This window comes from Drosophila teissieri, chromosome 2R, assembly GCF_016746235.2.
Source record: "Drosophila teissieri strain GT53w chromosome 2R, Prin_Dtei_1.1, whole genome shotgun sequence".
Lineage (NCBI taxonomy): Eukaryota > Metazoa > Arthropoda > Insecta > Diptera > Drosophilidae > Drosophila > Drosophila teissieri.
This window is the reverse complement of record NC_053030.1, coordinates 11,311,913-11,334,253: the sequence shown is the minus strand read 5'-3', so window position 1 is coordinate 11,334,253 and position 22,341 is coordinate 11,311,913. Positions and strand designations below refer to the sequence as shown.

Below are 22,341 nucleotides of genomic sequence, written 5' to 3'. Positions count from 1 at the left end.
GTTGCCAAAACAATATCTCTGTGATTTATTGTCCTTTCAACGAGCATCTCGTTGCGGAGATTAAGATATCAGCCGTCAAATAGGAAGTTGTTGAGACCGTATTTAATGCGATGTTTACTTTGAGCATTGTATCCTCTGGATCTGCCGAACAATATTGCTAATAGAGATCAATGCGTTTCGCTTTGGCGGGGTTTTAGCCATTTGTGACCTCGCCATCGATTGGCTGGCCATAAAAACCCGTTCTGGGGACTCGAGCTGGGGAGCTGCTAACTGGAATTGGAACTGGGCACTGGGAACCGGGACTGGGAACTGGGAACCGACTAGCACTTGGTATTGCTATTGGGTATTGGGCATTTGGTATTGGGACTGGAACTGCAATCGTGTGCTGGGGTGTGTGTGCTCATTTCGCTGGCGCCACTCCGATTTTGCATGTTTTCCGCATTATTTGTTGTGTTTTTTGTCATTTTGCATTTTGCATATTGACGTGGAATTTTTGTGGCCAGCAAAAGTGTCTAATTTCGCTGGCTGTAAAATCGAAAAGCCGAATGGCCGAGTAGCCAATTCAACAGCAAGCACGCAGTTGTCGGCAAGAGTTTCGGAACCAAGTAAAAATCGAAAACTTCTATCCAAGGCCATAATTAACAAATTGCCGATTAGTTGGTAAGAGTTCGCAGTCGAAAGTCGAGGGACCAGGGGGCATGAAAGTGCATTTAGCAATGTCATTGCACTTTTGAAGCTGCTGCAAGCAGATTTATCTACCAGGTACTTTGCCCCCATCCCGAAAACAGGCTTCCTCTTTGGAGGCTTCTTGCTTGGGCCTAGGTCTTCTGACTGTGCACTGGGAGAAATGGTATTGATGCTAGACTTTAGGTCTAGTATGAATATTACAAGCCTGCGGATTAAACAGAAAACTGGATATTGATGAACTCACTTCTGACTAAGCTTCTTATAATTGGTTAGCATTTGTTGATACTAGTTATAAATAGTTACTTTATCTATAAAAGGAACTAACTGGTGAAGGATTACATGGGATTATGGAAATACATACTGAGTCAGAACTTGTTATATTTGCAATTTGTCAGTAAGTCAGTTCACAGTTCTAAATGAAAAGATCTCGATTCCTGGCTACGAAAGGATTATCTTCCGGCCAGTGTAGCTCAGTGTTCGTTTTGTGTCTGGGTTTGTCAACAGCATGGCAGAATCCAGTTTTCAGAGCCTAGGAGTCGCTAGGCAGTCCAAGTAGGAGCACTACTCGATACCGATACCAATGGCGATGGCGATGGCGATGCCTTCCGATGCTGAAACTGAAGCTGAAGCCTCTGCAGTTCCAATTCCAGTTCCAGTTCTATGGGCCGGCGAAGCAGCAGCTCATAATTATGCATTAAACACTCGAAGTTTACGGGCGAGAAGTGGCAGCTGCAACTGCGGCTTTAATGGACATCAATTTGCATGGAAACCATACAGAAAACGATGACATTTGAAAGAGCCAACTGCGTGGGCCGTTCGCTATATGCTGTATGCTATATGCTATAGGCTATATGCTAAATGTGGCTATATGCTGTCCAACCGAATCGAAACGAAACGAACGAAATGCAGTCGCCAAATCGCATTTGAAAATGCACAACAAAAACTTGTTTATTGGCTTAGGCCCCTCGGCGTCGCCTCACTGCATATTGGTATCGTCTCGTCTCGACTTGACTTGACTCTTCTCTCGTCTCGTGGGTCAATGTTATGTAAACCTGGTTCACTTTTCTCATATATATTTCTTCTGCTTTTTTCTCGTGTTTTACCGCACACATAATACGCTCAACTTATTACACAAAAACCCAAATAACTCAACAAATATTTACGGACGCAGTCAACAGAAATCGATTCAATTTTCCCTCCCTAACCGCCGCGGACACGCGGTCCACCCGTCTCTCTCTGCCGCCATATAGCCGTCTCTTTCGGCCGGCGTCTATGTGGATTCGTCTTACTGGTTTGGCTGCACTGCATTCCAAAGATGCGAGTTGCGGACCGGACCCGATAACAGATATAAAAGTGCAAAGCAGCCACATCCAACGATCCAGCGATCCAAGAGTCCAGCCGCCACGGAAAAATGTCGCCAGACCGAATTAAAATAATTTAACACATATAATTTCGTGTATTTTTCGCTTACATCATAACTCTTGTCAGAAAGGTGGCCGAAAAATGAGATTGAAATGAAAATCGGGCAGCTCTAATCGCACAATCACATCAGCAAAAAAGCAAAAAAAGAAGGGGGAGAAAAACTCAAAACACACAAATAATTCCTGGCCTCGTTGCAAAACAAACGCGATAGCCGATAGCCAAACCAAAATTGTTCAATTGTTTAATTTGAAGTTTTGCATAAAATATTTAAAGAAAGACAGGATCTAAAAAACAATAATAATATCAAACAAACTTTTGCTTTTACCCTAAACATACATACCTACATATGTAAATGCCATAACTGAAACCAGCAATTCTAGCAATTGAAAACGTTCGGACCTTTAACTTACCATAAACATAAACCACTCTTTGATACCATCAACCTCATAAACCTTGTCTGTCTGACCCTTCTCAGAGGTGGCCGAAAGATGAGATTGAAATGAAAATCCGGCAGCTCTAATCACAGCCAGCGATCGTCAGCAATAAGCGAAAGAAAAACTAACTGAAAATGCGCAATCACAAGGAGAACGGAAACGGCTCCGAGATGGGCGAGTCCAAGAACTTGGCCAAAATGGAGCCGGAGAACAACAACAAGATTTCGGTGGTGTCCGTGTCGAAGCTCCTGCTCAAGGATAGCAATGGAGCCAGCAGCCGGAGCAGCAACAGCAATGCCAGCTTCAGTTCCGCATCGGTCGCCGGTTCTGTACAGGTAAGTCTCTCTCTCTATTTTATTCATTTTTCTTCTTGGTTTTTTTCTGTTTTTTTTTCTGTCGTTTTTAAGGCAACCGGTTTCGGTTTTCTTTTCTCCGACTCTGGCCGTCTGACTTGTGTGTGCTTCTTGTTTTTATTATTCTTGTTAATAAATCCTCAAAAGCGCGCAGAATTCCAATAGCACACGGTCTGAGTCACAGCACAGCCCCAAAGAGCCGGCTCTTGGGCCAGAAAATGAAACAAAAGTGAAGTGAAGGCTCGAACTCGAAAATCGACCAATATCGAAAAGCAAACAAATGAAACGAAGCGAACTAAAACCCACGCACAGTGGTTTTGAAGTCTGGGAATTCGATGTTCGATATTCGGACCACGGACCACTGCAGGTTCCTAATTGAATTATGGGCCTGACCTCCATTTGCATTGCCCAACCCGGGAAGTTTCGTTTTCGATACTCGTATATACATATTATATATTCGTATCCCCATCGCCATCGCCATGCCCTCCAGCATCCACTCTGTGTCACTCGAAGAACGGTACATTCACCACTGGGACAGTTGGAGAGTTTTGTTTATTTTTGGGGATCATCCGGGGGAATCCGTTGATCGATCATCGGGCGACCACTCCCCATCTTTCTCCTCCGCAGGATGCGAGTTATTAATTGGACAAGTGGCCATGAATGAAGCCGTAGGAATGTCGACTGGCGTGTGAAGTGGTTTCTCGATGCCAAATGAATGAATGAGTGGAGTGGAGTGGAGTGCTTCTTGTTTTGGTGCCTTTTTTCTGCACATGCGATAAAGTATGAGGGGTTTGATAAGGAAGCTGTAGAAATGTGGCCAAGGTGTGGTTCTCAGAATAAAGCGGTTTAGCCGCCTGCGAAGTCATTAAACTGGTATTACTTTCAATCAGAAAATATGCATTTAAATAGATTAAATCAAGCATGAAGAAATATAATTAAAATTTATTTTATGTACTGGCCTTTGAAAAGAAAGTTGCCCATATTTGTGTATATTTCTCGGCTATACGCTTATTATAGGCGAGTGTCTTGTGGTGCCTCGCATAATAGAATAATTACTTTTAATGATTACCTTGTGGCTGCCAAATTCCCAGAATATTTTTGGAGTCTTCCACTTCTCCTTTACGTGCCCCCAATGATCCCATTCTCCATTAGACACACAGCCATACATATGTGGGGTTACATATGTGCTTCGGTTCTGTTTGATTTGCCCCGTCACCCATTAACCTTAACTGAATTATTTGGAGCCAGGGCCGCTGTGTAATCCCCCCGTTGGCCGCCATCCGATGCTCCACTGCTCCATTGCTCCACTGTGTGGCAGTGAATGCCACACGTTGGAAAATGGATTGGGTTGCGTCTAAAATGCAAAATAATTTACCAAATTAACGGTACCATTATCAACAGCGACGATCCGATCAATCAAAGTGAATCCGATCAATTAAATGCTGCCTCCGAGCGTGGCACAAAGAATCGAGGAAACCCGAGAAGAAAAATGAGCAGTGGTAGGAAAAGAGGTTGTGAACAGAATGGAGCAGAATGCTAAGAACACAGCTCGTAGATGATGGTGCACTGATACAAACTGGAAGAACTTGGGAGTAATAAATAATCTTGCTACAGAGATGAGGCAATGAAATATGAATCATTTAAACACTTAGAAAAGGTTAACACATAACATAAGGATTTCAATTTGTAATTTTTTGAAATACTTCCAACTTCGTTCCAACTTCCCTCGATTTCTCGCAGTGCAGCCGATCGTGTTGATGATAGCTGGGCGAAGCTGGAGAAATGTGGCTGAGAATTGGAACAGCATTGACCTTATCACCGAAAGCTCCGTCTGCAGGGGGCTTTTGATTAATCATCTCCACTCTTAATTGTGGCCCCATCTTCATCTCCATATGCCGATTGTTATCATCTCTGCGCCTGTTCCCCTTGGCTTTGCAAAATAGCAAAAGATATGTTACTATGTTTTCCATAGCCTTTGGGCCTGGCCTGGCCTGGCATAGAAGTCGAAAGAGAATGGCCGAGCGGCGATCGATAGATGGATCGATTCGCGGATCGATGGACGATGCCTGGCTGGCAGGTTATTGAACCGCTTTATTCTCGGCCATTTGTAACGTTTTATTTTTTCATATTTCTCCATACATTTCGAGCTTCTCCACAAACGCTAATTACTGGCGAGGCGCACGCTTTAGTTCCAGTTATTAGACCAGACTCCAGCTGGCTCGCAAGTACTCGTACTCCCCGACTCCAGTGGCCCCAGTCCATTGATGGTGGTGGTCGCACCACAACGCTCCACAACGCCCCGTCGATCCTCCCAAGCTTAGAACTAGTTTTGGGGTCTGGCTCAGATATTTTTGCATCGATTAGGCCACATTCCACGCACCTATATCGCGCCGCTGGGCGTTGCAATCTCTTCGGGGCTATTTATAGCTGCAATCGAATTAATTGTGGCCACGCCCCAGCGTTAGTGCCGGAATCTCTGACAAAACAAACTGTAATGGTAATGGGCCAACTGGGTAATGGCTAGAAGTAGAGGGTAATGGCTACGGCTAGTGGGCAGTTTCCAATGGGCTTGACGAAGGTCGTCGCTGTCCATTCTTCTTCAGCCTCTTCTTTGCTTTAGATGAATGCGCAGATTTCTAAAGAAAAATATTTTGGTTATAGATGTAAAGATTTTTTCCTCTGTTTTGCTTCTTTTTTGTTTTTATTTTTAGTTTTTTTTTTTGCCTCACTTGGGTCTTATTTTTTGTTACTTCTTTTTTTCTGTCGAATCAGCCAAAGCACTTGACGCTGCACTGGAATCGTTTTCTATATGTATGTATGTATGTACCTTGGTAAGGTTCAAGTGTTTGCTGGGTCTTAAGCCGAAGCGTGAGCTGATCAAGTTGAAGCCAGTGGGGCACCTTAATCGTCGCTTCATTTCCGCGCAGAGCTTTCCTTTTAGCGGCGGAAATGATCGCATATTTCGCCAAAAGAGATCTCCGCCAGCCGAAGTAGCCCATTGAGTTGCGCAATTAGGGGCGGCTAAGCGGTCTGGACCACGCCTCCTTGGCTGGCACTCTGGGCGGAATCGGGGGTCTTTACTTTTATAAATAGAGAGAGGCAGTCTTTAGGGTGTCAATAATTGATTGGTTTGGCTTAAAGTCTGAATTTATTGCAGATTCAATGTTAGAACAAAGTACTTGGCGCCCCCGTTGGGGCTCTCTTTTTGTTTCACTTTCCGTTCGTATATATAAATGTTTCATGTGAGTGCTGATGGATTTAGATATTATACATTGGATTAGATATCTATTATATGGAAGTCTTATGTCTAATAAAACAAATTTATTGGATTTTCCCAAGCAGTTACACCTGATTCTATTATGTAGACTTTCCAAAAGTAACTCAGCATCGTGTTCGCTGGCATTTCCTCGGCCTGTCTTCTATTTCATTTTAATTTCCAATGCCTGTCGAACGCTTCAAGCTCAGCTCAGTTCAGCCCGACTCTTAACGCTCATTAGTTCTCTAAGTCCGCCAGTCGCAGCTCTCAACTTGTTTTTCTCACACACCACACACCACACGCCACATAGGAGGCTTCAGCTCTGCAATTAATTAATGCCAACAGTCCGGCAGCAACATAAGCAGCAAGAGCAACATCAACAGCAGCAGCAACAGCAGCAACATCAGCAACATCAGCAACAGCAGCAACATGAACAAAAAGCTGCAACAATGCCGCCTGCCAGCGCTGAATTCTAGCCAGATTCCAGCTAAATTGTTTTGGCTTGTCTTTGAACTCGAACCGCCGGCTTTTTAGCGTTGGCTTCTTCCCTTCTGCTGTCGATGGTTTGCATTTTTTCAGCAGAAAGAGAAGAGAATTATAACAAATAATTGCGCCGCTCTTGCGACAGGTGCACAACAACACTCCTTCATGTGGCATTCTGGCCGCCGGAAAAATGTAGTGGAAATTTCACCTATGTCGCTATGCTGCTGCTGCTGCTATGACTTAAATACGGATTCGGTGTGGGAATCCATTGTTCCGGACATGGAAATGCCGAGCACATTGTATGCACTTCTTCTGGCCATCGGGCATGAAGATTTCTTTATGAGCGCGCACTGACTTAATTAATTAACAAGCCAAGTGAAAATGCATTGGGCCAGGTGCCGTTGGTGCTCTGCTCTCCTAGCCAACTTCGATTTCATTTTCCGTTGGCTGCTGGCTGAATTTATTTTCCGTTTTTTGTTTTTTCGGCTAGTTCTTGAACCCACACGAGCAAGAAATTTCACTTTTGTTTCTCCTCCAGCAAAGCGGCAGACAAAGCGACATTCGAGCCACGAAAATTTTGAGGTCAACAGCAAGAAACGGTGACGGAGACGAAAGAGACTCGTTCCCATTGCCGGAGATTCATTCGTCTGGTGGCTGTTTTGGCCAAAAGTGGCCGCAAACATTGTGGCCATCTGACGTCTGCGGCCTGTGGAGTCCATTGAAATTCTTGCCATCGAATCGAAACTCTCCGCAATTTAATGCCAACTTAGAAGCCTCGAGCTCGTCAAGAGTCGCAACTGGCAACTCGCAACTTGGAACTTGGAACTGAAGAGACAGCTGCCCTTTCGATCCAGTTGCAATTTGCCCAAAATAAACATGATTTGCCATTTCGATTTTGTGTGTTGTCATCCGGCAGCCAGCTGGAGGATCGCATCGGTTCGCATCGGATCGCATCGGATCGGATCCTCAACGCTGGAAAAACAGAAAGTGACCGAGTGAAAGATTTTCGGCTTTCTAATTGGATCTGTGCCGGGTGACTCTTTTTTGCTCAGATTTTTGTGGTATCTTTGTATCTTGGTATCTTGGTATCTGGGCATCGCCTGGCCAGTGGGGCTTGGCTAATTAAGGGTCTCGCAGCAGGGCTAATTATGGCAAATATTTTCCATTGGCATATGTGTGAAAGTGAGTCCGAGAAGCGCAAAATGACTTGACTTCATCTGCAGACCCACAGTTTTTGGTTGCGCTCCGCTGCTCGAACTAAACTGAGCCAAGCCAGACTGGACAAATATACATATGTATATATACTACATACATATATATGCATATATGAATTGCGATATGTGTACGTGTTCTTCTGACCTTCTGGAGCTGGCATTCTCCCGCATCTCGAGAACCAGTTGGGTTTGGAGCACTGCAAACAAATAATGCTACTCACTTTTAAACTATTTATGTCCAAGATATTTGGTTTTGCTGGAAAGATTCGCAAAGAATCCCCCATGTGACTAACAAATGTACTTTTAAAGTGCGATAACGAAGTGTTGGTTTAAATTCATTGTCGAGTCGCCAAATGAGTTTTTTTCCGGTGTGCCTGGGCAATTTATTTGTTCTTGTCGCAGGCTCCTTTTGGCCAGGCCCGTTGAGGTTGAGTTGAGTTGTGTTCCTCGGCTGGCCATGTTCGTTCTTATTTGCTGCACGCCTGAAACTTATCACTGGCCATAAATCTAGCCGCATGCCAAGCCGGGCCATGTCGGCATACCAGACCAGTGGATACGATACGATACGATACGATACGATACGATACGATGCCAGTGGATGTCAGTGGATGCCAGTGGACCAGACCAGACCAGGCCAGGCCAGACCGGGCCAGTGGATAGCAACGGATCGGAATCGGACCAGTTGCCATGCCATGTCCATTACCAGTTCTCGGCCGATTGGCCAGTTTCGCCAAAGTTATTAACGCCACAAGCGGCCATTGAGGTCAAGGATGCTGGATTGGATCCTGATCCCCATGCCCAGTAAATCCATTCAATTTCACTGCATTGCATAAACTCATTCGCACTAATGAGACTCACCCACCGCGAGCTGCCAAAAATTATTACTAATGAACCGCAGATTCACTTTCATCGGTGGCCCACTTAAAGGGATTCACCGCCAGTTGGCCAGTTGACCAGTTGACCAGTTGGTCAGCTCCCCAGCTCCTTAGCTCCCCAGTTTCCCGGTTGTCCGATCACTTGACAGCTGGCGAAAGGAGTCGAAATCGAAGTGGCAGACGTCATCGCCGCGGCGCTTCCCCCTCCTTTGCCCCTCCCTCGCTTTTCCCCAACTTTCCCCGAAAGTGTGAGGCTCGCCGGGACCTCCGGAGCTCACTGGCCACTTTGATTTTATAAAGCCAAGAGCTACGCAATCTGCGGCGTTGGAAACGAGCGAAATAAGTATTCATGCTGCAGGCCGTTGAACAGTGGTTTCAAAGGAGGCATTTCTAGCAGGAAAGTGGGTTAACCAAATACTCCAGTCTTCTGTGTTTTGTGTAAGACATATTGTGGTAACTGACGATCAAAATGTTTGCGGGCTTCCTGTTTGCTAGGTACTATATTCTAAGGCCGAAGAAGTTAGTGTTATTTTTATGGATTAATATAAGAATTGTATTCAAGTGTGGAATTGCAGTTGCAACTTACCTTTGGCTGGGTTCTTTGAGCCTTTATTTATGGGGTTATCATGGATCAGCAATCCCTTGCATTTATTCCACATAATTCAACCCAATGTGCGGCCACTTTTGGCCCGGCTCGCACTGCCGTTTTGTGACTGTGTCCAATTTGGGCGCAGATTGACAGCGATATGCGTTTAATTTGACGATAAATGGCCAATATAGCACGCAAGCCCAGTTGGAGGAGGAGGAGGTTCGGGAGGAAAGGACTCGGCTCTTTGGGCTCTTTGCAATTCAATTCTAATGCTCGATGCCCGCGGGCTTCTCTGTCTTTTTCGTGCTCTCGCCAATTGCCAAATTCAAATCCGAATCGCAGCACGATCCAAGCTGAAACTGAAGTTGAAACTAAAGCCGAGAGGTTGAAGCTGAATGTGAATCTGAATCCGAATACGAATCCAAATCCGAAACTGAAGCTGAAGCTGAGACTGAGGCTGAAGCTTGGCCACGTTGGCAACTGACACGTTTGCTCGCATTTTGATTGCAATTTCTTTTCTTTGGCCAACTCTCCGGTGGAAAGAGTCGAATTCGTGTTGGCCATTAAAAGCCAGCGACAATGGAAAACGCAAATCAAAATAGCTGTGCCACAAACCAAACAAAATAAAAACAATTTTACAAATTTTCCTCACGAAATCATTGTGGCCAAAATAAATGCCAGTCTGATCGGAGACACGAAAATCTCCAGTTGACTGCATTCTCGCTGCAAATTCCGCATCTTTTGCGAGACATGTGGGCGTCTGTCAATCTCTCTCTCTATTCCCCCTCTCTCTCCCTGTCTCTTTCTCTGGCCCTGCTGCCGTCTCTTTCGCGTCTTCAACCAGCGACTTGTTGTCTTTTATCACGCGACAGCAAACGTCTGACAGTCTGACTAACTGACCTTCTTGCGAGGCATGAGTCAAGCGATTCGGCGACAGCCAGCGATACTTCCAAACAAAGTCTGCTGCATGCAAGCTCAAGTGCGCTGACTAATGCCGTACAGTGGAGATTCTGTAAAGTCAACTCTGATAGGGAAACTCTAATAGGTGGTAGTAAGAATCTTTACATACATCTAGTATCTATTCGATAGTCTTATTTGAAGGTTCATAATTAACTTTAAACAACTTTATCATAAACAACTTTGTCAAATGCAATTAGAGTGCATGGTGTTTAGTTTACTTAGATAGAAAGTACCTGAATTTATACTTGTATATAACTTTATATAACTTGTATATAATCATTTATAATTATTACAAAAATAAACCATTTATCATTTTTTAGTAAGTTTTATGTAAGTTGTTTTTCCAATAGGCAAAGGGTTAATAGTTGAATAGTTAATTGTTTCCTTTATATTTGAAATGCTAATGCCCGGTAAGCATTATCTTTCTTCTGGAGGAATAGGAAAAAACAATTAGTCCAACGGAAATCGAGTTGAACAAACAAAGAAATGCTTTCTTAAGTAATGTGACTTTTATCCCGCCAGCTTAGCCACAGGTTTCGCCGCCGGGTTTCCTCTTTATTGATATAACTTTAATGGACTTACACTCACAGAGATTACGCATACGCCCAGTGGCCTGCAGTCACCTTTCCCCAGCAGTTTCCCAGGCAATTTGTTTGGCTTTTCCTGCAGGCCGCAAGTCGGGCACTTAGCACAATTCATCAAGTGATTTATTTAACACGCGCCGCGCGTTCGGACGGAAGTTTGATTTCGCCCGTGGCACGGAATCATTAAGAATCCCACTCCAGTGGATCCAACAGATCCAACGGATCCAGCTGTGACCCACTGCACCAGTTTTGGTCTTTGGATCCGCGGATCCCGCTTGGGCCTGGGCTTCATCTCCATCTCCATCCCGGACCTGGGCCCTGGTCATTGATTTATGGTGCTGCTGGAGCGGCTGGAGCTGCTCATCCAGAGCAATTTCACATGGGCACAGCACAGCTGTTGCCGATAATTATGGGTTTCGGGCCACAGAGGAGAGGTTTCTCTAGGAATAAAATGGGCCAAATGCCGAAAAAACGGCGAAGGCAGAGTAAAGGGCCCCGTGGGACAGTTGCTGATTTAAATTCGTGTTAGAGAGACAAAATAATTACGGCAATTGGGCAGGAAAAACCCCAAACCCAAATGAACTGAAATGAAACTGCACGACGATCGAATGTCTGACTGACTGACTAAGTGACTGACTGGGTGAGTGAGTGAATGAATGACTCCACTTTGAGTCGGATGAACGGAGACTTGGCTATTCGTCTTGGTCTTGGGAACATTCGGAGAGTGGCTCGGAACCATTAAAATTCTTGGCGATGAGCCCTAGGCAGAAACTAGAGAAAAAAACACCAAAATATATCATCGAGAGACAGAGTTGCGACCTAAGTAGTTGACCCAGAAAGCGATTCTATTGCATATCGGCAACTGTCAGTCATGTGATTCGTTATTATTGTTATTATATGTATTTGCCATTAAGCATTTATGATTTTCTGATTTATTTCAGCTTCTTTTGTGGCGCCAAAGTCAAAAAGACAATCAGCAGCTGCTGCCCACGTAGCTACCAACAAAAGCAGATATACATATGTATATATGTATCTAAATACATAAAAATATCGTTGAAAAACCCTCCACAATACCCAATTGCAATGCAATCGAGACTTCAAGCCAAGTCAGTCAAGTGGCTTAAGGCTTGGTCTTGTAACGTTTCGTTTTCGTTATTTTGAACGTTAGTTTTATTTTGCGTCGACTTATATTTTACCCATTCGCTATTTCTCCATGTGCTTCGGCTTTATGCTCGAGTATTTACAATTCGATTTGGTTTACGAGAGTCGCAGGCGCAAACCTCCAAAAATTAAGTATACGACACGAGGGCTGGCAAGCAAATTGACTTGATGAGCTGATGAGTGGTGGCGAATTTCGGCGGGTAAGCTTGCCTGTGATCGCAGTGGCAATAAATGTTTAACAAGCTAAACAGTGACTGGATTTATTGGAAGTACTTCGCCTGGTAGCCAGTAAAACTTTTCAATTATCTGATGTTCGCTATATATCGCTATATCATATAAAGTTAAAGTATAGCTTTTAAAGATTATATAATTGACAACAAGTTTGTTTGTATATATAATCGTTCAGAAGACTGATTAAGCAATGATTACAATATCAATCTTTTATTGGTAGAAGCGCATTAATCAGTAACTGAATAAAGTCCCGGCTGATAACGAATAATGAAATGAAGAGTAAACAGTACTAATTAGGGGAAAACTATGAATCATTCTGTTTGTGAATGAATAAGCAATGATTCTGAAAGATTAAACAGGAAGTAGTCTATGAACCGTAGTAAGGTGAAACCTCATGGGGTTCAATGACTTAATTTCAGTATGCTTTCAGTATGTATTACTGCATTTTCACAGCTAAATAACTATTTACCCAAGCCCCAAATCCCAAATCCCTGCAATGATCATGTTATCGATCTGTTATTTCTTCGTTACCGAATTTTCGCCCGATCCAGTGAACTTGATCACCGAATCGCCGAATCGCAGCATGAATCAGAGCTCGAAGGCTTGGAGCCCTGCTCATGTGGCTCCAGTCCGCTCGCCTTGTGCACACCATTACTTAATCCGGCTTATTATGGACGCTCCGCTTGGCGGCGGCGGCGGTGTCTGCATCCGTCTGAGTTCCCTTTGCCATCCCCATCCCCTCGTGGGTTCCCTCCCACGAGCGGCCCCCTGGTTGTGTACATAATATATATGCTTTGGCAACATGGCAAGTTTGGGTATTGGCGCTGCACTTCAAATATGTTTGCTCGACGGCAATTGCATTGGCTGCACTGCAATAATTTTCACTTAATTATCTAACGAGGGACTCCATTGTTGATTTTCTTCTGTTCGGTTTGGTATTCGCCCAAGCTCTGGCCGTAATTATGGCTGCGGATCATTTGCAAATGTGAGCTATCCGGTCAGCGGCGGTCACATAACTAATGATTAAACCATTTAAATGCCCCAACCTCGGACTTATGCAACATCGATTTCTCTTGCAGGATGACCTGCCGCACCACAACAACAACAACAGCAGCAGCCAGCTGGGCCAGCACCACGGATCATCGATGGACCAGTGCGGCCTGACCCAGGCCGGCCTCGAGGAGTACAACAATAGATCCTCCTCGTACTACGACCAGACGGCCTTCCACCACCAGAAGCAGCCATCCTATGCCCAATCCGAGGGCTACCACAGCTATGTGTCAAGTTCGGATTCCACGTCGGCCACGCCATTTCTGGATAAGTAAGTTGTTGCGGAAAATCACTTGTGTGCAGAGAGAAAAATAAGAGATATTTATTGCGATATAGTAGTTAAAGTTATTCTACTTCCTGCTTTAAAGGGAAATACCAATTTGTTATATTGAACAATGGACAATTTCGATGTGTATACACACATTTAACAGATCCACTAGATGTACAATTGTCTGTGCAATTTTCTGTGTAATTTTCTCTCCGTGTGGCTGCATTGCAAACACGTTTTCCGCGCACATACTCGCATCAAATGCCGAACGACAATTATGAATTTTATTTGTACACTAAAAAACGCCATAAAAAATTCTTGGTAACGCAGACACATGAGATACATAAGTCGCAGACGGAGCACCGAGAAATAAAACCGAAAACGAGCAGCTTAAGCTCAACTCTCAAGGTCTTCTTGGCACTGTCTCTGTCTCCGTCTCCATCGCCATCGCCATCGCCATCTCCATCTCCGGTTTTAGCTCTATTTTCTGTCCAAATGGCTGGCTGCTTGTCTATCCGACTATCTATCTATCTGTCCGTGTGTCCATGTGTCCGACCATCCGAGCTATCTGAACTTGCCCCAAGTACCGAAGAGAGTCCGCCGGTGGCTCCATTGCCCGATCCGAAGGCTAGGCAAGAAATTCAAGTAATTGCGGCCATGCGAAAAGCAGAAACCAGAAATCGCAAATTTCTGTAGCACGCAATGATTTGCCAAAAAGCTCGGATTGGCTTAGAGATACTTGAACGTTGGCTCCAACTCTAATAACCATTTCGACGGGCTGTTCTATTTCTATTTTTATTTCTACTTGCAGATTACGTCAGGAGAGCGATCTGCTGTCGCGGCAGTCGCATCACTGGTCGGAGAACGATCTGTCCTCCGTTTGCAGCAACTCCGTGGCGCCTTCGCCCATTCCGCTGCTGGCCCGCCAGTCCCACTCCCATTCCCACTCCCATTCTCACGCGCATTCCCATTCGAGCTCGCATGGCCATTCCCACGGCCACGCCCACACCCACTCCGCCTCCTCATCCTCATCCAGCAACAACAACAGCAACAGCAACGGCAGCGCCACCAACAACAACAACAACAGCTCGGAGAGCACTTCCTCCACGGAAACCCTCAAGTGGCTGGGCTCCATGAGCGACATATCCGAAGCCAGTCATGCCACCGGCTACAGCGCCATCTCCGAATCGGGTAAGTGACTCGTGCCACGACTGTCATCCGGAATCAGAATGCCACCACATGCTTAAGTCTACTCAATAACTAGGGCTATGTAATCGTGAACTCATAGAGTTTTGCAACCCATTTCAAAAATATATACTATTAGATGCGGAGAACCGCATTTGTCTGTGGTATGGCTTGTAAGCTAAATTTATATGAAGCTCTTTCAAATAAATTAGGGAGGGTATTAAAAATATTTCCGAAATTCTTTTGTATTTTGTACATGATTCTTAGTTATTCCCATTCTGAATTTCAGTCATTAATATGTGTTAGTGTGGTCTCTCTCTCTTGTTAGAGTTATATGTACATTTTTAAAATCACCTCAGTTACATTTCACTTACAACAAACATGTATATCACTGGTGAAACATAAAATACTGCGCCCAAAGAATGGATAAACGTGGCCATAATTCGAGTGGGGTCACAGTTTTTGGGGTGAACGGTTGCCTAGTTGCCCAGTTGCCAGAAGAGAAGGTTGCCGAATATGCTGGGCGACTGGCGGGCGACTGGTGGACGACTGGCGGGCGAACCCACTCCCCCACGACCTTGGCTCAGCGTTGGCCCACTTTTACTTGCCGCAACTCCTTTTTAGAATGGCCGAGGACACGCCCTAACCGTTCTCCCTTTCGATTGCAGTTTCCTCCTCGCAGCGGATTGTGCACAGCTCCCGGGTGCCGACCCCCAAGCGTCATCATAGCGAGAGCGTGCTGTACCTGCACAACAACGAGGAGCAGTCCGACGACTCGCCCACTGCGAGCAACTCCCCCCAGATGATGATCTCCGAGGAGGCGAGTGGCGCGGAATCCCCACCATCGGTGCAGCCACTTCGCATCCAGCACCGCCACAGTCCCAGCTATCCGCCCGTGCACACCTCGATGGTGCTGCACCACTTCCAGCAGCAGCAGCATTACCAGATGGAGGATCACCAGCACCCGAGCCGCCACCAGAGCAACCAGTCCAAGATGAGCACACAAAGTTCCCTGCTGGAGTTGGCCTCGCCCACGGAGAAACCTCGCTCCCTCATGGGACAATCCCACTCCATGGGCGACCTGCAGCAGAAGAATCCGAATCCGAATCAGAACCAGCTGCTGGGCCGATCGACTGGCCAGCAGCACAAGTCCAGCATCTCGGTGACCATTTCTAGCAGCGAGGCAGTGGTCACCATTGCGCCCCAACCTCCGGCTGGTAAGCCCAGCAAGCTGCAGTTGTCCCAGGGCAAGTCCGAGGCCCGCAGCTGCAGTACACCCAACATGGGGGAGCAGAGTCCCACGAACAGCATCGATTCCTACCGCAGCAACCACCGCCTGTTCCCGGTGAGCACCTACACGGAGCCGGTGCACAGCAACACCTCGCAGTACGTGCAGCATCCCAAGCCGCAGTTCAGCTCCGGGCTGCACAAGCCCGCCAAGTAAGTGCATCTCTTCCAGATAATTCTAACTGAACCAGTTAACTAATATGTGCTCCTACTTACCTATTAGACTTCCTGTGATAACGCCAGCGGGGGCCACTGTGCAGCCCACCTGGCACTCGGTGGCCGAGAGGATCAACGACTTTGAGCGCACTCAGATGGGCGAGCCGCCGAAGTTTGCCTACCTGGAGCCCACCAAGACGCACCGCCTCTCGAACCCGGCGCTGAAGGCGCTCCAGAAGAACGCGGTGCAGTCCTATGTGGAGCGCCAGCAGCAGCAGCAGAAGGAGGAGCAGCAGCTGCTGCGTCCGCACTCGCAATCCTACCAGGCACTGCATGTGGAGCGCAAGTCGCTGCCGAATAACTTGAGTCCTATCATGGTGGGCCTGCCCACCGGGAGCAACTCCGCGTCGACGCGGGACTGCAGCTCACCCACTCCACCACCACCGCCACGACGGTCGGGCAGTCTGTTGCCCAATCTGCTGAGGCGCTCCAGCTCGGCCTCGGACTACGCGGAGTTCAGGGAGCTGCACCAGGCACAGGGTCAGGTGAGGGGACCGAGCATTAGGAACATAAGCAGTGCCGAGAAAATCTCCTTCAATGACTGCGGAATGCCACCTCCGCCGCCGCCGCCACGAGGACGTCTGGCCGTGCCCACCAGACGCACTTCCTCGGCCACGGAATACGCACCCATGCGGGACAAGCTGCTGCTGCAGCAGGCCGCCGCGCTGGCCCACCAGCAGCACCACCCGCAGCAGCATCGCCATGCCCAACCGCCCCACGTGCCGCCCCATGTGCCGCCCGAGCGTCCGCCCAAGCATCCCAATCTCCGGGTGCCGTCGCCCGAGCTGCCGCCGCCGCCGCAGAGTGAACTGGACATCAGCTACACCTTCGATGAGCCACTGCCGCCGCCACCGCCGCCGGAAGTGCTCCAGCCACGCCCACCGCCCTCGCCCAACCGGCGGAACAGCTTCGCTGGGGCATCCACACGCCGCACCGCCTACGCCGCACCACCGCCCACCGCAGTTGTCGCCGCCAAGGTGCCACCGCTGGTGCCCAAGAAGCCAACGAGCTTGCAGGTGGGTCGTCATGCATGATGCAACTACTGTTTGGTAATTGCATTCGAATGTATTCTAAACATTTCCATTATTCCCCGCCTGCAGCACAAGCACCTCGCCAACGGAGGAGGCAGCAGTCGCAAGCGCCCGCACCACGCGACTCCACAGCCCATCCTCGAAAACGTGGCCAGTCCCGTGGCGCCACCGCCGCCCCTCCTGCCGCGTGCCAGATCCGCCGCCCATGACAACGTGATTGCCAGCAACCTGGAGAGCAACCAGCAGAAACGGTGAGTTCTAGCTCTATATAGTTCAATGGTAGCCCCAAGGGATGGGATTTTCACATTTGCATTATCTACCTATTACCAGTTCTTAAACCATCAAATTGTCAGCCATCAAGTATAATTTGAAGTGCTCAATTAGGCATGAAATCATTTCCTAGTATCTTATACTAGACAAGTTAGATATTAATCCGGCATGAGGGTCACAGCCTCCACCAAGCCAAAACACATTCAGTGAGCTCCGCAGCATCCGTGGGCTGTGGACCACTCCCTGGCTCATTGTTCTTGACCTTATCGAATCCAATTAACTCTGAATGGAGTGCGTGGCACGGTAGCCAGCGAGCTTCGCTGATCTTGGCTAATGAGCCGCTTCCTTCGCCGCTTGGCCGTCAGTCAGCTGTCGCCTAATGCTTAATTGGATTATGAAATACACTGCTCGCTGAGCAGCTCGACTTTCGCTTTCGACCCACTAAGCCCGACGACCGACTCCAATTGCCAATCGCCAAAACGCCAATCCAGCCAATGGAGCCAATTGAGCCGCCACCTGAGCGGCCACAAAAATGTGTCAACCAAACAACGATTTATGTTTTGCTCCTTGGCGTGTGGGCAGCACCACTGTACCACTGCACCACAGCACCACTCCCCTGGTGTCCGAGATTCCCTCAAATGAGCCAAATGAAACACCCACCCCACCCAGGTTCTTTGTTCTGATTGTGCTGGTAAAAGCCAATCAAATTGAAAATCGAAATTTATCCGGCCAGCGGCACAAAGGGTCCATTCTTGGCCGGGCCAACGGCATGACATTGATAGATGAACGCCGGGCGGTTCATTAGCGCAGCGAGCGCATAGTTTTTGCATTCACTGTATGGCATCGCACCCGATTTTCGGGCATTAGATAACTCAGAGCCGCACATTGAGTTCGAGCTACACTTGCACAGTGGTTGGGAACTGAAACAAATTCATATGAGTCATTGAAATGACTCGATTGAGTCGATTGTCAACTAGCTATTGAGTTTAAAATGGTTTGTCAACCATTCATTTTTAGTCTGCAACAATGTAGTCACACTTTCAATTGAATGTCGCCCACTGTACCTCGTCCATGCTCAATAATTTCTATGGGCTGTCATGTTTTTTCCTCCGCTGCTCCTTTTCATTTGAGGCTCTTTGTTTTGGCTCTTTTTATGTGGTGGCTCAGTTGACACCGGGGGAGACCTTTGCGGCACGATTTGTTGCAGCAGCAGCATCCAGCACGAGACAAATATTGACACAATTTGTGGCAAAGTTTTCAGTGTTCGGGCTGGCAACTTGTAAATGGGCTTGTCAGAGGCTTCGTTGCCGTTTTAGCCAGGTTGGGGGTTCAAATGCCGTTCACCGCGAACGTGGCTAATTTGCATTTTGAAAGTTTGGCGTGCGCAAAATGGAGCAAAGGGCAGTCATTGCTTGCATTTCTCGAACCGACTCACCTGCAGACACTTTTCGAGCGACTTCAATTAGAGCAGATCGCCGAAAAAAACGGCCAAGAGCCAAATACGAAGCACCAAAGATACGAAACAAAAACCCTGAGAGCTGGAGGTGTGCCATATGTTCTCTTGACAGCCTCTAATTATCGCCTCGCACAGCCGTTGGCCAAAAAACCAGCAAAGTGCAGGCATTTGCCGAATTAATTCCCTCTTTGGCCATTTGGCAACACTCCAACACTCCAGCTAGGTCTTGGCTGTATTATTTTCAAATTAACTGCAGCATTGAGCTGCGACCACAGACCACGCGTCGTATGCGCGCTATAAATCACTCATGCGCCGTGTTGGCAAGGCAGCAAAGGCAAAGGAACAAGCGAAACATAATGGCAAACGCCAAGCCAGACAATTCAATTTATCCAGCCACCAGTCGCGACTCTTTCGATGCAGTTGCCGTGATTAGACGACGTCGCCAGCTTTTCAGGCCAGGCCAGTTAGCTCAGTTAGCTCAGTTAGCCTCTCTGCCTTGCTGGCTTGCTGGCCACATTTAACAAAGTGTTTGCCATAATTTCTGGCCGCTATCAACGGCTAAATATCGACAGTGCACACAATGATCGATTGAACTTTGCTCCAACGGCGATGACGATGCAACAGCAGCGACAGATTGGCGATGAGAACATGCCAGTTGGGCCCAACAAAAGGCGATTGAATGTAATGGCTGCGGGGCTTGGCACTGGCAGATCCAGTACCTATAATAATAAAGCTTGTTTAATCCAAGAGAAATCTTGATAGCGGGGTACAGAACAGGAATATCACTATACCTTTTATGGTGTTTGCAAGGTTCCTTGCTCATTTCGATGCATGCAAATCGTTGCCTACTTTTATGTGCTGCTGTGGTAAATGCGCAATGTTAAATGCACAGCGCTTAAAACTGTGCTTCAACTTTAACTCTGCTGTTAACAGCATGTTAATCGAATGTTAAATTTCGCCTCCTCTCTTAAATTCGGTTCTCTTAGAGTGTGTTTGGTTATTGTGTTTGGTGTGCCCGTGTTTTTGCGGCCGACGTCGCCGCAACTTCAACTTCAAACGTGTGAAAACGTCTGACGCGTTCGGACGTTCGCGCTAGTTGACGCGTGTGTGAAGATAAATCAATTGCGATCGCCAGCGAAATTGGAAGCTGCTAACTTGGCAATTAAAAATGTAAAGCTCTCGTGACACTTGCCTGCATGTGTATCGATTTCATGTGCTTCTCGCGGCCCCGACTTCCTCATCGCCAAAATCAAAAATCAAATCCGAAAACCCAAAACCAAAATAAGGAAGTTCAGCGCTCGGGTTCAAATGTTGGGCCAACAAACTGAAACTGCATAGCATTTGCACAAATAACTGGCAGACAAAAGGAAGCGAGATATCACGCAAAAGTTCGGTTTATTTTGTTGTCATTTCGAATTGCCATTGGTGCACACACACATATCAACAGAAACAGATTCAGATACAGATACAAATATATCTTGCATCTTCGCGTAAGCTGTGCGCGAGTGTTAGTGAGCTGCGCTTCCCCACCAAATTGGATTTCACAATACTGGATACCGTCTACCACTTGAAAATGGTCTTCGGCGGCAAGTTCCGAATCAGAAGGTAAACATTCGCACAACTCAATCGCCAGCCCAGTCGGTTGGTCAGTTATTATGATCTCAGCTGATAACGCCGGCTATTAACGATCGCCATTAGTCAGCCTATTAGCAGGAAACTCAGCGAATTCAGTGAATTCAGCGAACTACGACTTCGGCACAGAGAAAAATGCGACGTTTGTTCTAGGGGCATATTAAAAAAGCTTTATTCACTTTGCCATTAGGGGGAAATGGGAATATATTGGCTTTAAGAGACTACAAACAATCTTTTAATTATTGATCAGATAATCAGTCGATGAAATTAGTTTAAGGTATTGTTTTCGCATTTATTTTATGTAAAATGAGGGAAATCCTCTTCGTAATGCTTGAAAAATACATGTTTGTATTGCTCAGACTCAGACTAATACTTATGAATCACACAATCTGAATTGTTAGTTTTTATTTCATCTGTACGCCAACTAAGCCGCTTGAAACTGAAAACTTGACTGTTAGTAAGAACGCGCGTCCAGCGAACGGAGTATTTCAGTTTTTCCCAAGATAAGCTCGCTTGTAAGCTGCATTGCATTGCAGTCCGTCTGGCTTTTGATCTGGGCTCAAAGCTGTTGCCAAGTTGTTGCCTAGTTGTACTAGTTTGTGGCGACGTTGTCGGCTAACTTCAGTGAAACCATATTTAGCATGCTCAATGCCTAACGTCTCCGCTAATGACGACAGTTGTTGCTGTCTGCACACGGAGAAAAACGATGGCAGTCTCACTTTTGGAACCACTTTAATTATCATGCTAATTAGAATAACAATTGGTTGATTAAATACACATTTGATAAGCAAACAGTGTGTGCAAATAATGATAAGTTTAGCATGTCTGTTGTTTCGTAGCTGTACAGATTTTCTCTCCGTGTGGATCTTTGACTTGTCTGAGGCTCTAACAACTTTAGCCCGAGCTGATAAATTTTCACAGCTGTTGTCGCTCTGTGCCTCTTTCTCCGCATTGTGGCCATTCCCTTTGGCAGCCACGTAGGCGGCAGGTGCAAAACTGCGGCACGTCTCCTCCTCCTCCTCCTCGGAGTTTACCTTTACCTGCTGCCATGGCAAATTGTCTGCGGACTCACTGCCTCCATTTCTATATGTATAAATGGCTCATTTCTATTTGAATTCCATTTGTATCGGTGTGACCGAGACACGCGTCATTCGCCATAATTCATAACGAGATCTATTGACATTCGGACCATAAAAGTGCTAGCTGGTTTACACTTTGTATGGAAAGCCGGCTATCAGTGCGAACATCTTATCGATTTTATTTATTATTTCTTTCTTTTTTTCGCTCTATTTGCTGGAATGAGAACAGTGAGGACCTTTGTTTGGGTTGGCAAAGCGGCTAGAACCGGTTTTGGCCAAGGAACAGCTGGTGGTTGATTGGTGGCTCAGTTGGCTCAGTTGACTCAGTTGGCTCATTGGTCACCCCTAGGAGTGGTCGTCGTATCCCCGGCAACTCCAGAGGCCAACAACCCCCGGGGGATGTGATAAAATGAGGACACCACTTAAAGAAACCCCGGTGGCAAAATTGGTTTTACTCTCCCTTCAAATAATCAAAAGCGGTTCCTTTCGAAAGACCGTTTCCTAAGAATCGAACTACACAGAATGTATACATATCCCTTTTAAGGAAGAAGCAATTTTCCACTAGTTTCAATAAGTTTTCATTTCAACTAAGGTTTCTTTCGGTTATGCAATATCTGT

The 22,341-nt window shown here is 46.6% G+C and overlaps 1 protein-coding gene across 1 annotated transcript in view; it reads left to right on the top strand.

Moving 5' to 3' along the window:
• Positions 1–22,341, top strand: part of LOC122613332 (protein Shroom) — a 44,602-nt gene that overhangs the window by 4,777 nt on the left and 17,484 nt on the right. The window contains exons 2-7 of the mRNA XM_043787459.1: positions 2,585–2,878; positions 13,329–13,570; positions 14,379–14,758; positions 15,421–16,192; positions 16,263–17,271; positions 17,356–17,537. Coding sequence (XP_043643394.1) covers positions 2,678–2,878; positions 13,329–13,570; positions 14,379–14,758; positions 15,421–16,192; positions 16,263–17,271; positions 17,356–17,537 — 2,786 coding nt within the window. The 5' untranslated portion in view covers positions 2,585–2,677. The remainder of the gene's footprint in view (positions 1–2,584; positions 2,879–13,328; positions 13,571–14,378; positions 14,759–15,420; positions 16,193–16,262; positions 17,272–17,355; positions 17,538–22,341) is intronic.